General features: G+C 42.6%; 1 protein-coding gene across 2 annotated transcripts; it reads left to right on the forward strand.

The window, feature by feature from the left end:
• The first annotated feature begins 3488 nt into the window (after nucleotides 1-3488).
• NEUROD6 (neuronal differentiation 6) lies at nucleotides 3489-6795 on the forward strand. Of its 2 annotated transcripts, none has more exons than XM_040472318.1 (2): nucleotides 3489-3626; nucleotides 5102-6795. In XM_040472318.1, the coding sequence occupies exons 1-2, from the start codon at nucleotides 3609-3611 to the stop codon at nucleotides 5993-5995; spliced, it is 912 nt and encodes a 303-aa protein (XP_040328252.1). In that variant the 5' UTR covers nucleotides 3489-3608; the 3' UTR covers nucleotides 5996-6795. The 2 variants fall into 2 exon arrangements, with proteins under 2 accessions (XP_040328252.1, XP_040328251.1); XM_040472317.1 differs by having other exon boundaries at nucleotides 3504-3626; nucleotides 4961-6795.
• The last annotated feature ends 8562 nt before the right edge of the window (nucleotides 6796-15357 follow it).

The following is a 15357-nucleotide window of genomic DNA, read 5'->3' on the forward strand; positions in this document are numbered from 1 at the left end:
CAATACTTTTATTTAAATCCCAAGGTCTGTTTTCCAAAGTGGAATATTCTGCCACAGCCATAAAACTCTTTCAAGCCACGGGGGATCACAGAGTTAAAACTCTAAGGATTAACGCTGGGCTCGCTCACAGGCTTACCGGCTGCCCTGAAGCATTTGTCTAAGAGCTTAAAAAAAAAAAAAAAAAGAAAAGAAAAGGAAAAAAAAAGCAATAGAGAAAATTGTCCAAAAATCTATCTCAGAGAGCACCCTACTTCTAGGGGGAGAAAATGGTCCTAAGGCTTTGCTGCCTGATCCTGCCCAGGTCTACATTCTGTTGCCTTACACCCTAGGAGAGCTGAGAAAAAATGCCTGCTATGTTCCAAACTGATCTCGTAAGTTATGAGAGGAGTGTAAAAAGGGAGTCAATAGAATTCTCCTTTGCTGTGACACAGGTACCAACTGGATGACCTAAAAATAACAACACTTTTATGCCTTACTTTGCACTTTTGGCTTCCATTGCCTTGCAACTGAGTCAAATTATAACTACATTTTCTGTGGGTCACTTTTATAAGTGAAATATGAAAAATTACCCAGTGAAAGCAAGACAGGGGCATACAGACATTGGGGATTTTAAAAAAATCTATAAAATGTCTTGGCCCCAGAAGCAAAGATCATATCAGCTAAATCAGTGTTGAATTCAGTTATGGATATAAACTTTGGTGTGCAGTTATTGCTGCAAAATGAGAAAATCTATTATAGAAATGGTGATAATATACTCCCCATACTCGGAGTATTCGTCTACAATTCAGAATGTATTTCTGTTTGGAGTATTGGTGTTAACGTGCTTTCTTAGCAGAGAGTAGAACAGCCGTTGTGGTGTATGTTATGAATGCATATTAACAGCACATGCATTTGCATATCTGGAACTATAGTAGAAAATGCATAACAAAATTTCTTTTGAAAGATTATTGTACAAACACACTGAATCCTTGCTAAATCTTGACATAACAACTTTTTTGTTTTCTCCCCCTTTTTTTTTGAAAAAGAAATCTAAGACATTCAAACAATAGACTAATACTCAGAAAAACCTCAACACAGATTTTATCCCCCCTCATCCCACCTCATCACCACCACCAAAGGTTTTTATTTCACGTTCAAAGGCAGAAATAGAACAGTCCCAAATGTTTTCATCAAAAAAACTGTTTCTCATTTGTCTGCACATTGCAAAGATAAAATATAAATCTATCCTTGCGGTGAGCTACATTGGTGATAATTTTCTACTAACATGTCACGTTACCTATTCCTCAGATTTTGATTCTCGTGTTTGCAATGCCTATAATATAATGCAGCTTCTGAAGACTTTGCAAGTTTAGAATATGGTACAATATGCGAAATGCGTGACATACTTTGTGGCTCCTGACTCTTCGTACTTACGCTCCTTTACATTTAAAAACTAAACTATATGTGAGATCAAACAAAAGTGTGCCTCTGGTCTTCCTATAGAAACTCTCTGTGTTGAAAGAAAAGGTGTGTGCATTTTTGAACCAAAGGCTACATGAAATATACTCAACACACCCATTACCAGTAATATCCCCTTAAGCAACACATTTTGAAAAGCCTTGGGTAGGTCTGATTTTTTTTAAACATAAGCCAGGCCAACCCACTTCACTTGTGAATTTATAGGCTTATTTTTATTTTAAATTTGCATTTTTACCAAACCATTGACAGAGAAAAATTATTCTCCTTTACCTAGCATACCTCTCCCTTCTGCCATCGTCCCTATCTTTTCTAGACCCGTCCAGGCAAAGTTGAATAACTTTGAGGGGGACGGAAACGGGTGGGCTACGACAGGAGCAAAATTGAATTTAATTTGAGACCCCCCGGTGCCAATTTGGAACCAAAGAGCATTAAAGCAGCAGAATTCTAAACCTTTCAAAACTGGGATTTATAAGGGGAATGCTAACACAGATTCAACAGTTACAACTCTGCCAGGGATTACTTTAATACCAAAAGCATATTGTCTCACTTTATAGAAAGAGATTATTCAGTTATCAAACAACAAAGGTTGTGTTTGTCCGTTTCTGAACTTTTTTTTAAGTACACTTTTTACTTTCCTGACAGGCGACTCTGAAATAAAACATCCTCTTTTTTTCTTTTCTTTTCTTTTCTTTTCTTTTCTTTTCTTTTCTTTTCTTTTTTTTTTTTTTTTTTTTTTTTTTTTGCAAGGGAAGGGGGTGACAGGGGAGCAGGGAAAAGGAAAGGAAGGTGGAGTTTTCCTCTGGCTTCACAGTTCATTTTATCTACAAGGCCTTGCCAGTTTCGCCTAACTGTTTCTGCCCTGCTTTTTTTAAGAAATCAAAAGTGGGGAGTGGGGAGAAAGAGAAATAAGAATAAATCTGAAAAAAGAAAAAAAAAACTGGACACTGATGTAAGAATGAGGAGATTTTTAAATTGGCTGTCAGTCTTGAGGGGGAAAAATGTGAAGAGAAGGTTTTTATGAGAAAGGAAAAAAAAAATCTGAGAAAACAGAAAAGCCTCTCTTTGATTAATATACTCAGCAGAATTCCAGGAAGAGAAAGACAAAAACCTAAGTGCTATTTTTTTTTTTTTTTGATGTTTACTGTGTCGGAAATGAAATGAGAAAGAAAGAACAAGCCAGTTACCACTGGAAGGAGTCTGGGACAGTGCAAGAGGGAAGTGTGACTTTTGGTACCGGACACAAGAATGTAGTTTGAAATCTTTCACGGTGCACTTGAAGACGTCTCTGCCTTGATACAGATAAAGAAGCTCTCCGAAAAGTTGTTGAAAGACACCAGCAAGTGTAGAAAGGGGAGCGTCTGAGGATGTCTTTCACAGACCCCAGATGGAGAAACTGTTCTTTTATTCCAAATTCCTAAGAAGCACAGAAGTCGTACATGTTAATAAGAGAACACACAGACACACGCCCATAAGTTACACGCCATGAAACAAAACAAGGAAATAAGGGGACCTTTGTTGATCCCTGTTCGCTTACACAAATCTTAGTTTGGTTAAGCACCTCAAGACCATTTTCCTGATTTCGGCTCCTTTTCCCCAGTGTTCTTTCCCTGGGTAGCCAGGTGCACGAATGGGATGGTGATCTTTACTAAACGTCAACAACAACAACAACAAAAACCTCTCGCTCACACAAAAGCCCACCTTGTAAATGAATGGAATATTAACGACTACCTAACAGTTGCACCGTTGGCAGGGCGAAACTGAACACTAACACAGCTATTTCTACAGACTGCCAGTGAAGCTGAAGCAGCTCTAGGAGAGAAACGCACCTACTGTATGTGAAATGCTGGTGCAGATTTTTTCCCTATCAGTCTAACCTTCTGTGTTGATGCATGAATGCTGGTACCCACTTACAGGGATGCCAGATGATCAGTGCAGAATGAAGGTCCCAAGAGAGAGGATCACATGGTTCTCTCTGCCCTGTGACGTCACTAGCAGATGGCATGGGTACCAGCTCTGGCAGTTGGCATCAATGTCACTTTTTAGAGATCAATGAGATAGTGCAGATATACACAGATCTAGAGACTCCAGGAGACGATGCGACACTCAGCCTGAAAAGATTTGGAAGATACAAAATGAAAACCGATTATTGAATGAAGTTAAAACCTAAGGTAATATAAATAAAGATATACTTCAATTGATGCTGGCTTTGCATGCAAGTATTTAAAGATACAGTGTCACTGTCTTATAGTATTTACATGCTCTTTGCCATCTATAACTTCTTATCAGATTTCATTCTTATGATGTAACTGTCACATACTTTCACTGCTATTATGTAACACTGCAAGTATGTGGACATTGCTAAGAGTTTGTGTGTGTGTGTGTGTGTGTGTGTGTGTGTGTGTGTGTGTGTTGAGGGGGCTGGAGATTGTTACATTCGAAAGTCTGTTTTAACGTGCCTATTTGTTTGAAGACTTTAGATGAAAATACTTGCTACTTCACCAAACGAAAGCCAAAATTGTATTTGAAACACAAATTATTTTCCCCTTTCATTCGGGATTCTGTACACACGTGCACAATTGCAGTCAGAATCCTTGGACCGTTCCTGTCAGATATTAGCTAGAGGGAGACTTCTGTGGCTCGCAGAACAAAAACACTACGAGAGTGGTTTTTTGTCCAGGGTGATTTGAACAGCAGTAAACAGACGATTACATTTGGAAAAAATTTAAATGTAAAAGCAGTTTTAACATTTTCTTTGATTTAAAAAAAAATGCCAGTGATTCTTGTCTTTTAAAATGTATTTATGGAGTTTATTCCAAATTAGCCTGGCCCCCCAGCCCCCCTTTTTTTTGTGAAGGCTGGGAAAACAGTGCTCTTTTACATATATTTCTTCAGTGATCAGAAAGAAATCAGTTTAAAAATTGGCTCTGATTAATCTTTCCTTTAAATTCGTAAATGTCAACAGCCACTTATCTAAATTTGCAGTTACATAATACAGCAAATAAAGTTAAGGCTTATTTCTTTTTCGAAAAAAAGAAACACCTCACAAATTTGTCAGCTAACGGAGAGGTAATACTTTTTCATTTTAAAAACTGGTGTCTCTTTGCATTTTGTACTCAGGGGAATTGGAATTAATGAAATTCTGCATTGCTATATCATGTTTTGCATTTGCTGGAATTCAAAGGTCCTTTTTGTGCATTAAAAATAGTTCAAAATCAAAGGAAGATGGAGATGGTGGTGGCAATGTAATAAATGCTTCTTGTTTTGTTTTCTTTTGATAATTTCCCTGTATAAATTGATCCTCTCGCATGTGTCCATGTAGTTTTTATAATTACGAGTCTGCACAAACTCAAAAATTATAGTTAATGTAAAAAATTGGTCCCCGAATCAGACTTTTTCACGTTTTTCATTTTTTGTATTCTTATGATTAAGTCATTAAATATGCTTTAAGTGTATAAACTTTAAAAATGAAAACACTTTAAATATTGTGCTGGCATTTTTTCAGGTAATTTAAGATTAGAGAACCATGTTAACACTACCGTTTGATGAGTCTGTTGTAATGCCAGAATCCCAGATGTGCAGAAAGTTTTCTAGAGAATGTGAGGACCAGAAGCAAATTAAGAAACCAGAAAGCTTTTCCAAACAGATTGTCCTTCGAGGAAAGAGCATCAAAAGGGCCCCTGGAGAAGAAACCGAGAAGGAAGAAGAGGAGGAAGACAGGGAAGAGGAAGATGAAAATGGCTTGCCCAGAAGGAGGGGTCTTAGGAAAAAAAAGACGACCAAGCTCCGACTGGAGAGGGTCAAGTTCAGGAGACAGGAAGCTAATGCGCGGGAGAGAAACAGGATGCATGGCCTCAACGACGCTCTGGACAATTTAAGAAAAGTGGTCCCCTGTTACTCCAAAACCCAAAAACTGTCCAAAATAGAAACTTTACGACTGGCCAAAAACTACATCTGGGCACTTTCTGAAATCCTGAGAATCGGCAAGAGACCTGATCTGCTCACGTTCGTCCAAAACTTATGCAAAGGTCTTTCCCAGCCGACTACAAACTTGGTGGCAGGCTGCTTGCAGCTCAACGCCAGGAGTTTCCTGATGGGTCAGGGTGGGGAGGCTGCGCACCACACAAGGTCACCCTACTCTACCTTCTACCCGCCCTACCACAGCCCTGAGCTCACCACTCCCCCAGGGCATGGAACTCTTGATAATTCCAAGTCCATGAAACCCTACAATTATTGCAGTGCGTATGAATCCTTCTATGAAAGCACTTCCCCTGAGTGTGCCAGCCCTCAGTTTGAAGGTCCCTTAAGTCCTCCCCCAATTAACTATAATGGGATATTTTCCCTGAAGCAAGAAGAAACCTTGGACTATGGCAAAAATTACAATTACGGCATGCATTACTGTGCAGTGCCACCCAGGGGTCCCCTTGGGCAGGGTGCCATGTTCAGGTTGCCCACCGACAGTCACTTCCCTTACGACTTACATCTGCGCAGCCAATCTCTCACCATGCAAGATGAATTAAATGCAGTTTTTCATAATTAATGAGGAAAATGAAAATAAACAGTGGTCATTCACCTCCCCCGTCTAATTAAGACAAAGCAGATGCTTGTGGGCTGAATAATTGGCACAACTCTATCTAAGGTGTTTACTAGTTTCTGAAGTGTGTTTCAACTATTGTGAGAATTTTCTATGTAATAATAAATCTCTTTTCGTATGAGAACTTCTTTTCCTTTCCTTTTGTCTGTGAAGCACTGTGATTCTGTTTCTACTGGAAGGATTTTTTTTTCATGTTTTATTTTCTTTTAAATTCACTTAATTTGTTTGAACAAGGTGTCTAAAAATATACTGTTGAATAAAGACACGCACACAGCATAACTCAATGTCTATTTCAGTTGTACAGTAATTATAAAAATGCATGTTATTAAAATCAGATGAATAAAATGATGTGTTTATAATTACTAGCAATTATATATTATGTATCTCTGAAAATTGAAAATTTAAAATATTGAGAATAAGACTAAGGTGACATTGATATTGGAAGATGCATTTGAGGATGTGCAACAATATAAAAAGCTATGCAATTTTCTTTTTATTAAGGATGAATCTAAATGCATTCAATTGGTAACTATTCCTCTTCAAGTTCTGCAGAGGGGGCAACATGATATTTGGGTGGACGGTGTCATGATTTGGGAACAATTATTTCAATCGTAAAGAAAAATTTTTCAGCTCTTGTTTTGTATTGTTCAAAAATTATCTGTACAGGTTTGTTATCACAATGTATAATTGTGTTTTTCCACCCCACATTTTTAAAGCAATTAAACATAGATATTTACACTCCTAAAGGACATCCACTAGCTGTGATATTTTTGCATGATACTTATTATTTCCTGGTACACAGCTGCTTTCTGTCTCTGACACTCCCTCCTCCCCATTGCAGAAACATTTCTTTATTTCAAAACCGTACGAGATAAAACAAATTTCTTAAACAAAATGGCCAAAGCGCTTACAAGAATTTTTTTTTTTTTTTTTTTTTTTTTTGAGTATCTTAAATGAAAGAAGAGGAGCGCACGAGGGTTAAACATCCTGGGGAAACAATGATAAATCCTGGTAACCTTCAGCTCCAGCCGAAATTCGGTGGCAAATTTCCAGCAAACACCAAGAGTGGATGTTAAAAATGGAAGGTTTTACTCTGCGCGGTTTAAATAAGTCTGGCCGATTAGAGGCTAAATTCTGTGTGATTAAAAGTTTCCTGACAAAAGGCCACCAAAAACCCACTTGAATAGCGCCTGGGGAGCTCAGCCTCTTAGGCAGAACTGAGTCCCTCCTAGGATAAAAGCCAAGGTGACAGTGACCTCCCTCCAGATGCCCTCTTGAGCCGGTTTGCCCACCCCCCCAGGGGGAGGAGGGGGACAGCTGCGAAGGTCTGCGAGGGTGGCAGAAATGTGTCCCGCGGTGGCGGGACTGAGCGGGTCTGGGTGGGCCTTGGCAAGAGGTCCGCGCTCACCGCCGGCCGGCGCTACTCACTCGTGCGCCCCGCAGATACTGCCTGAGCCGGCGCAGGCCCGACGGCTCCCGGAGGGCGGCGCGTGGGGGGGCTGGAGCCGGCTTCGTGCCCCCGCGGTTGTCACCGGTGCACAGGGTCACAGGCTGCACCGCCCGTGGCCCGCCCACAGTGGGCGCCCTTGGGACCGGGGGCCGCGCCCAGCTAGCGGCTACCGAGCTGACCCTGCCCTCCCGGAAAGGGGCTGCCGGGCATGGGGAGCCGGCCTGCCCAGATACCCTGTCCCGAAGCGGGGAGGAGGGGACCTTTTGGGGCCAGGACCCGAGAGGCTGGAAAGGGCGACGCCCATTCTCCCGCTCGGGCTGCTGCAGTGGAGGTAGCCGAGGTGGCGGCTCCAGTTTGCTCAAACTCCGCTGATATCTGTCCCTGTCCTGCCTTCCCATGCCTGCGGGACTTCTAGAGTCAAGGCCGAGAGGCCTGCGACCCATTCTCCAGGGGCAACAGCTCTCCAGCTCCCCCCGCGTTAGAGCGCACTGCAGCCGCGCTCCGAAAGGCAAAGGGGTCCAAGCAGCTGCTGGCGTGGGATTCGGCGGGTGATGCACGCGCCCTTTTAAGTGGTTGTGACAGCACCTGTTCATTCCTTTCCCACGAGGGCAAAGAAGTCAGGGAAAGAGGAGGAAGTGTGCCCTCTAGGGGTGGAGAGACGTTTGCCCGGGGTAGTGAGCCGTCAGTTCCCTGTCTGGACACTGGAGCGACTCGCCCTGGCTTTCTGGCAGACACGCACAAAACCTGCCCTCTCTGGGACCGTGTCCAGGATTGCCAGGCCTCTTCAAGGCCCCTCAGACCCCAAGAGTCTGATCACTGCTCACCCCGTCTGAGCAAAGAGCAAGAAAGTGAGGAAGCATCAGAAACTAGAAGGATCTGACTTAAAAAAAAAAAAAAAAAAGTAAGGCATTTCTGTTTAGTCACTGACATTATAAGTGAGGTCTCCCCCACCTTGTTCCAAGGTGACCCACTTCAAACAACATCGCACGGGCTCAGTGTCTTGTTGGTCCAGACAGGCTTTGACCACAGTCTTTCCAGGGTCACAAATTCATGTTGGAGCTAGAGACTACAACAGGAGATGCATTCTCCCCTCTCCCTCTGGCAATATGGAATGCTGAGGAAAACGCAGCTGGCTGAATGTCTGGGGAAGAAGCAAATGTTCAGAAGAAGTGTCTTATGTCAGGGCTCAGTTGGAAATAAACTCAAGCAAAAGCACGGGGTTTTCCGGCACAGACCCCAGAGATTGTGAAATTTCTTCTATGGTTTGGGTGCACAAATCTGATGCGTGCTCTGTTGCCAGTAGGAATCTGGGATGCCATGGTGTATGTGAGTTGTGTGTGGGAGACTGATCTCTGTGGCTTATTCATGCTTCCCGTCCCACCAATGACCTCCAGTATGGGAGCCACCCAGCTGGTCCCCTTTACACTAACCAAGATCAAAAGGTCACTGTCTTTGTCAGCAATTCCCTATGCACCTCAATCCTGAGAAATTATGACTTGTTCATTCATACACCAACATCACAGATGCCATGCATTGCAAAATCTTACCTTTTAAGGTATTACTCCCATGGAAGGGGGAATGGTATAGCATAGACAGTGCACTTTAGGGTCAGGAAGTCTTGGAGTCAGATTTGGATCAAAATTTTGCTTCACCACTAACCTCTTATTGCAGCCTCAGTGAGACAGGATACAACATCCAATATGGAGGTCAGGATACCTTAGTTCCTTGCTTTCTTTCTGACCTGCTTTCCTCATCTGCCAACACGAAAGGATGAAAAGCCTTTTCTGTTTTCTGAATGTTTTAAATAACTATTGCCTTCCATATTGAAAGGCTTCTTTCAAGTTGAATTATGTGAATATTATATTTATCTTTTATATTATAAATCTTGTATTTCTACAATGTGTGTCCTTTCTCCTGTATCTCCTGTCCTTTCTCGACAAAACAAAGATGTATTTACCTTTATATGGAAGAAGTAGTAGGTAGGTTAGAACTTAAATGGCTGTCCAGGGGCACCAGAGGCCTTGGCTCCTACCTTTCCACTCCGTGAACCTTAGTGTGGTGCTTCCATTCTCAGATTCGCCTTATGGCCCCACATGGCTATTGGGGTTCTAACCATTGTGTCCTCATTCCAACTAAGAAGGAAAGGAGATGGCAAAAGGGTGTCCCACCCACCTCACCAGACCCTTCTAGAAATATTTGTGGAAGTCCCACCCAATGGCTTCTACTTAATATCTCACTGATATTTAAATCTCACCTCTAGATTTAAGAGAAGCTGGAAAATCTATCCTTTTTATCAGAGCGTATTGCCACCTGCAAGTAAGAAAGAAGATGGATGCTGATTAGGCACTTAGCAATCTCTGCCATGCCTCCCTTTCTGGATTCTCAATCCTCAAGAGGTTGGACCTCATCGCATACACTGTGTGGACCGCCTCAGCACTCTGCCTTGCACGTCATGGTGCTCAATAAGATTTTTAATTGTTTTCAAAATCCTCCTGACAGTTCAGGAGGCATATGTCGTTGCAAAACATGCCTTCCTTCTGGGTGCTCATGGGACACACTGCACTTCAAACTTCAGCTGGACCATTGCTACAGCCAATCCATTCCTCATCAATACCCTCACGGGGTTGTCCTGAACCACACTGGCCTCTTCCTCCCCACACCACACTGCCCCGGCCTCTAACATGACAGATTTTTGCATGGCATCACTAGACTTACCCAGGTTCAGTCTATCAGACAAGAGATTGTCTTAGCTTATTTTTTTAAATATCATGAGCCCCATCTTTACATACATTTTCCCTCCCCAGCCGTGAGTGGCCAGGTTCGTTTCCCTCTTTCCAGGACTTGTGCCTATAACTCTGCTGTCTACCAATTCCTTCTTCTCCTCTCTGAGATCATACACTTTACCCAAGTATTCTGGTTTCTGTTTCTACTGTCTCTTTCCATTAGATTGCACACATCTGTGTTACCACATGGCCTCCTAGGCTCCCCAAGCTTGTGGAATCTAAGTAGGTTCATTCTTTTTTTTATTTTTTTAATGTTTATTTATTTTTGAGAGAGAGAGAGAGAGAGCGTGCAAGCGAGCGAGCAGGGGAGGGGCAGGGAGAGAGGGAGACACAGAATCTGAAGCAGGCCCTAGGCTCCAAGCTGTCAGCACAGAGCCCGATGCAGGGTTCGAACCCATGGATCACGAGATCATGACCTGAGCTGAAGTCGAACACTTAACCGACTGGGCCACCCAGGTGCCCCTAAGTAGGTTCATTCTTAAGTCCAGTCCTCCTTACCGCCTGCAAAATGGATGGCCTCGGGCCTCTCGCTGTCTTGAAGACATGGAAGGAGAGGGTTTCCTGTTCCCCCAGGTTGCTGTGCTGCTTCCGCCTCCAATGCAGTGTCACGTGGTTGGTGTTCTACCCCAGCAGCCCACCTATGACTCCCATCTAATGTCGTTTGGGGATTTGCACTCTCCCTTGGAACCACTTTCTGTCTCTCATCACCTGCCTGTGTGTCTCTGACGTATAAGAGAAAACATGTTCTCATTTTGAAGGGAAGGCAGGGTGCTCAGGCTCCTGATGAGGGTCTCCTGCTTTAACCCCTCAGCCCTGTGGCATCTGGTCCCAGGATGCTCTGCCTCCCCAGACAGGAGATCAAGCATAACCTTGTGCTGTCCTCAAAGCCACTGCAGCCTGTTTCCCCTCAGGCTCTGTTTCTCAGTTGGCCTCACTGCATCTGATACTTTCTCTATTTGTAGGTATCCCCCTCTCCAACAGGAACCCTGTTTCTTAATGCAGGCTCCCAAATTAGGACAAGGTTCAAATTCTTCTTTTGAGTAGTTATATACTAGGGGATGGAAGGGGAGGGTCTCTACCCTGCCCTTTCATACGAAGTGTGTAATGCCATGTTCTAACTTAGGCAGAGACTCAGCTAGGTATGTAAGATTTCCTTCCCAAATTGGAGAACCCTAATAGAACAACAACAACAAAATACCCTTCTTCATCCTAAAGCCCCGCCTAGCCTCTCGTTCTCTTTCCTTCCTAGTCAAAGCTCTTCAATACGCGCTGGACACAAAATGTCACACCTTCTTTAGCACCCTGTCTCTTTGATCTGCTGTAGTCCTGCCTCCACTTCTACCATCCAACCGACACTGCATGTGTTGTAATATTTACTCCAACTACTTTGGCATCCTTTGAACAAAGCATACTGATGTTTAAAAATGAAAGTGTGTAAAAACCACCGATGAAAAGAATTGGGATAGCAGGTTGGAATTCTTGACGAGAGATTGCATTATAGAAGGGGGTGTGCAAGATCTGCTGAGGGTGTAAGCCTGAGGGCCCAGCTTTGTCCAGCTGTGTCCATTAGCTTTGCATGCTTAGGCGAGGGACACAACTTTGCAGATTCTTGGTTTCTGGTAAAAGGAGGATTAGAAGAAGTAACACAAGTTGCTGACATCCAGTGACTGTTCAGTCCTTCTCTTGCTCACTCCCTGGCCACCCCTGCCCTCTCCAGCTATTGTGGGCCTCCTCACACTTTGGTAACTCTTCTTCTACTCCATTACAAGCTCTTCTTCCTTCTGTCATATTTCCCGGGCACCCAGCCCTCTGCACCTGTCTTGTCTTGCGGATCCCACTTCTCCTCCCGTGCCCCCTATGTGAGGACCACCAGACCTGTACTTCAGGCCCCCAAATACCTCAGTGTTATCCCATGGTCCTCAAAAGCTCAACATGTGGACAGTGAAGCCCTCTCCAAAACACTACCCCTCCTGCCAGTCATTTCCAGAACTCTGCTGCAATGTGTAGGAAAAAAATGATATTTAATATTTTTCATAGTTCCTTCGCTTTCTTGCCACTGGCCTTTCAGGTTGATCTCCCAGTTCTATTGCTTTTCTCTTCTCACGTCACACCTAGACCAACATACTGGCCTCCAAGCTCATTACCCTGGTTCCACCTTCCTCCTTCCAGCCCATTTCCCAATGCCAGATTGATCTTCCCCAACTACTCCAACACACCAGTCCCTCAGAGTGACGCCTTTCATGGTTCTTATTTTCTATCTGATAAACAGTTAAATGCATTTTTTATTCATCTAAATCTTCCATATTAAAACTGAGAACTGATGATGTCATATAGAACATTAGAATTTACAAAATACTTTTTACATGTTCACGTTTTTTAGTCCCAGGAACTTCAGCATTAGGTAATAATTCATACGGCCCTTATTTTATTTGGAAACCAAATCAACAGAGACACGTCACTTGCCCATGGGCACAGTGCTAATGGACAAAGGTGGACAAAACCAGTCCTGAGGCTCTCACCCCCAGTCAGTATTCCATAGTCCCTAAATTGGCACCCAAGGCCTTGTGTGTGGAATACACAGTCCATTTTTCCAACCAGATATCCAGTTTCTTTTTCAATGGTTTTCACCCACTTTTTAAAAAGCATCCATATGCTTTGTTCAAATGATGTCTTAGGAGTTAGTGTACATGTAAAAATGTTTCTGGTCCTGGTAAAGACAAGAATGGAGGACCAGGAACCAAGACATCCTCATTGGTGTTCCAACTCCTCAGATATGTCTGAGGAGCAAGGTTAGACAACTTCTGTACTACAGGAAAATGGTCCTGAGGTTGAGCCTGTTTTTTGTATGTCCATCTGCTTTGGGGTCTTGCACTGCTCCACCTGTTTGAGATGGACTCATTTATAGTCTCCACTTTCTCAAGTTCACATGTCCTTTAAGGCCACCTCCTACGTGAAGACTTCCAGATCCCTCTAGTCTGTAGTTGCATCATGCTGCTCCAAAGTCACATCTCTCTTGTTTCGGTCACATAGTTGTCATCTAAATCTTCACTGCCTACATATTTCTATACTCAAAATTTTATTTAAGTCACATATTGCTTTGTAACTTATAGATATGCCTAGATTGTATACTCCTTGAGAGCAGGGGCAATATTTAATCTTCTTTGTGTCTCTATGTGCACATACTCATTATGTTCTTGACTCATGAATGTGATTGGAGATACAAGCTCTGGCTTTTATTACAGAAGAACTTCATGAATCACAAGCAAAACAGCATGAATCTTTCACACTCAATGACACCTGACATTAAGGTTCAGATTTTCACCTATAAAGTGAGAAAAATGACATATACGTCATAGGGTTGCAAAGATAAAATGCAATCATTTAGGAAAAGTACTAGCTCACCTCCTGGTTCAAAGCAAGCAGGCAGCTGATGAAACCTGCTATTGTTTCTATTATTAACGTGGTATCAACATATTGACTCCTGCAAAATCTGAACAACACGAACAACAATTTTTTACAGTGCAGGTTAGATCCAAGTAGCACATTGCAATACCAATTTAGCCTAGTGCATTTAATCAATATAATTTTAGTATATTATAAAATACAATTCTGTTAAATCTAAAATATAGCAAATTCTATTTGTAGAAAAAGAGTCCCTCACACAAAGTAAAATGTATTAGTTTATGTATATGTATTAGTTCATGTATATGTATATGTATTAGTTCAACTGAAATTTTGCTTCAGATACACACACACACACACGAAAAAAGTCGGAAAGCCACTGATCAACAAGATACCAATGGTAGGGTAAATAAATGAGAAAGCCAGACACCAAGGCCTTGCAGACACCTAGACCTAACCTTACAAACTGCATTATACCTTATGTCAGGCCCTCTCCTACCAGAAAGGTGAGAATGCTTGAGAGGGTCCCCTGCATGCTTACCTGCCAGTTGCCAGAGATGACTCTTACAAAGTAGCAAGAACCACTAAAATGCCAAGTCAGGGACCTTATTTCTTTCCAGAATTTGACAAAGTCAGTCTTGCAATGAGAACTCTCAGAGGAAGATGGCAAAGAACCAGGATCCTTTCAACGTTAGAAAGAGGAGAGGCACCCAATCAGTTCAGAGACTTACATTGAAGTATAAAGAAAGAACCAAAAAAGTGTGAAAGACCCCATCAGAATTCTGCAAGAGTCCCATCAAGTCCTGGATTTGTAGGTCAGAATTCCTAAGTTTTTCTGGCATCAGAATCACCCAGGAAATAATTTTTGGAATACCAGAACTCAGATTTCACCTCTGCCTGCTGAGTCTTTGGCTTTACCTGGCGGACATGAACTCCTGGAATGCCAGCAACAGGTACATTTCACATCACTAAACAAGGAACTCAGTCTTCGGAGTGACAGATAAGGCTAATGAAAGAAAATCTGCACACTATCCTGTGCCAAATCTTTAGCATCTCACTCTCAGCCAGACAGTTTGACACAGATGATGGGATAGAGTAAGGAAGAGGAGGAAGTCCAGGTGCCCATCGGTGTTTGTGGTAAGAAAGAAAGTGAAGTCATAACATGAGTTGTGCTAGCCTTTGTGAAACAGCATTGGTCGGCTGATATCATAGGTGGGGGAGGGGGGCTGCGCCTGGGTGGCTCAGGTCATCCCACAGTTTGTGAGTTTGAGCCCCACATTGGGCTCTGTGCTGACAGCTAAGAGCCTGGAGCCTGCTTCGGATTCTGTGTCTCCCTCTCTTTCTCTGCCCCTTCCCCAGTCACCCTCTGTCTCTCCTTTTCTTTCTCTCAAGAATAAAAACATTTAAATTAAAAAAATATATCAAAAGTGTATGATCTGCCAAAACACAATGGCTGTTTGTTTTTCCAACCTTTGAGCAGTCAGTACACTAGTCAAAAAGTTGGATGCACATGTAGAAGACTCTGAAATTTGTCATTGGAGAGCAATGATCCCCAACATTTGGGCATTCTTCCTTGTTCAGTTTTGAAATATGCCTACTCTCAAATTCCCTTTGCTGAATATTCCATATCCTTTTCTTCTCAAAATATAATTGAAGTAAAATTAGTCATGTGT

This window comes from Herpailurus yagouaroundi, unplaced genomic scaffold (genome assembly GCF_014898765.1).
Source record: "Herpailurus yagouaroundi ecotype Mexico unplaced genomic scaffold, PumYag 100, whole genome shotgun sequence".
Classification (NCBI taxonomy): Eukaryota; Metazoa; Chordata; class Mammalia; order Carnivora; family Felidae; genus Herpailurus; species Herpailurus yagouaroundi.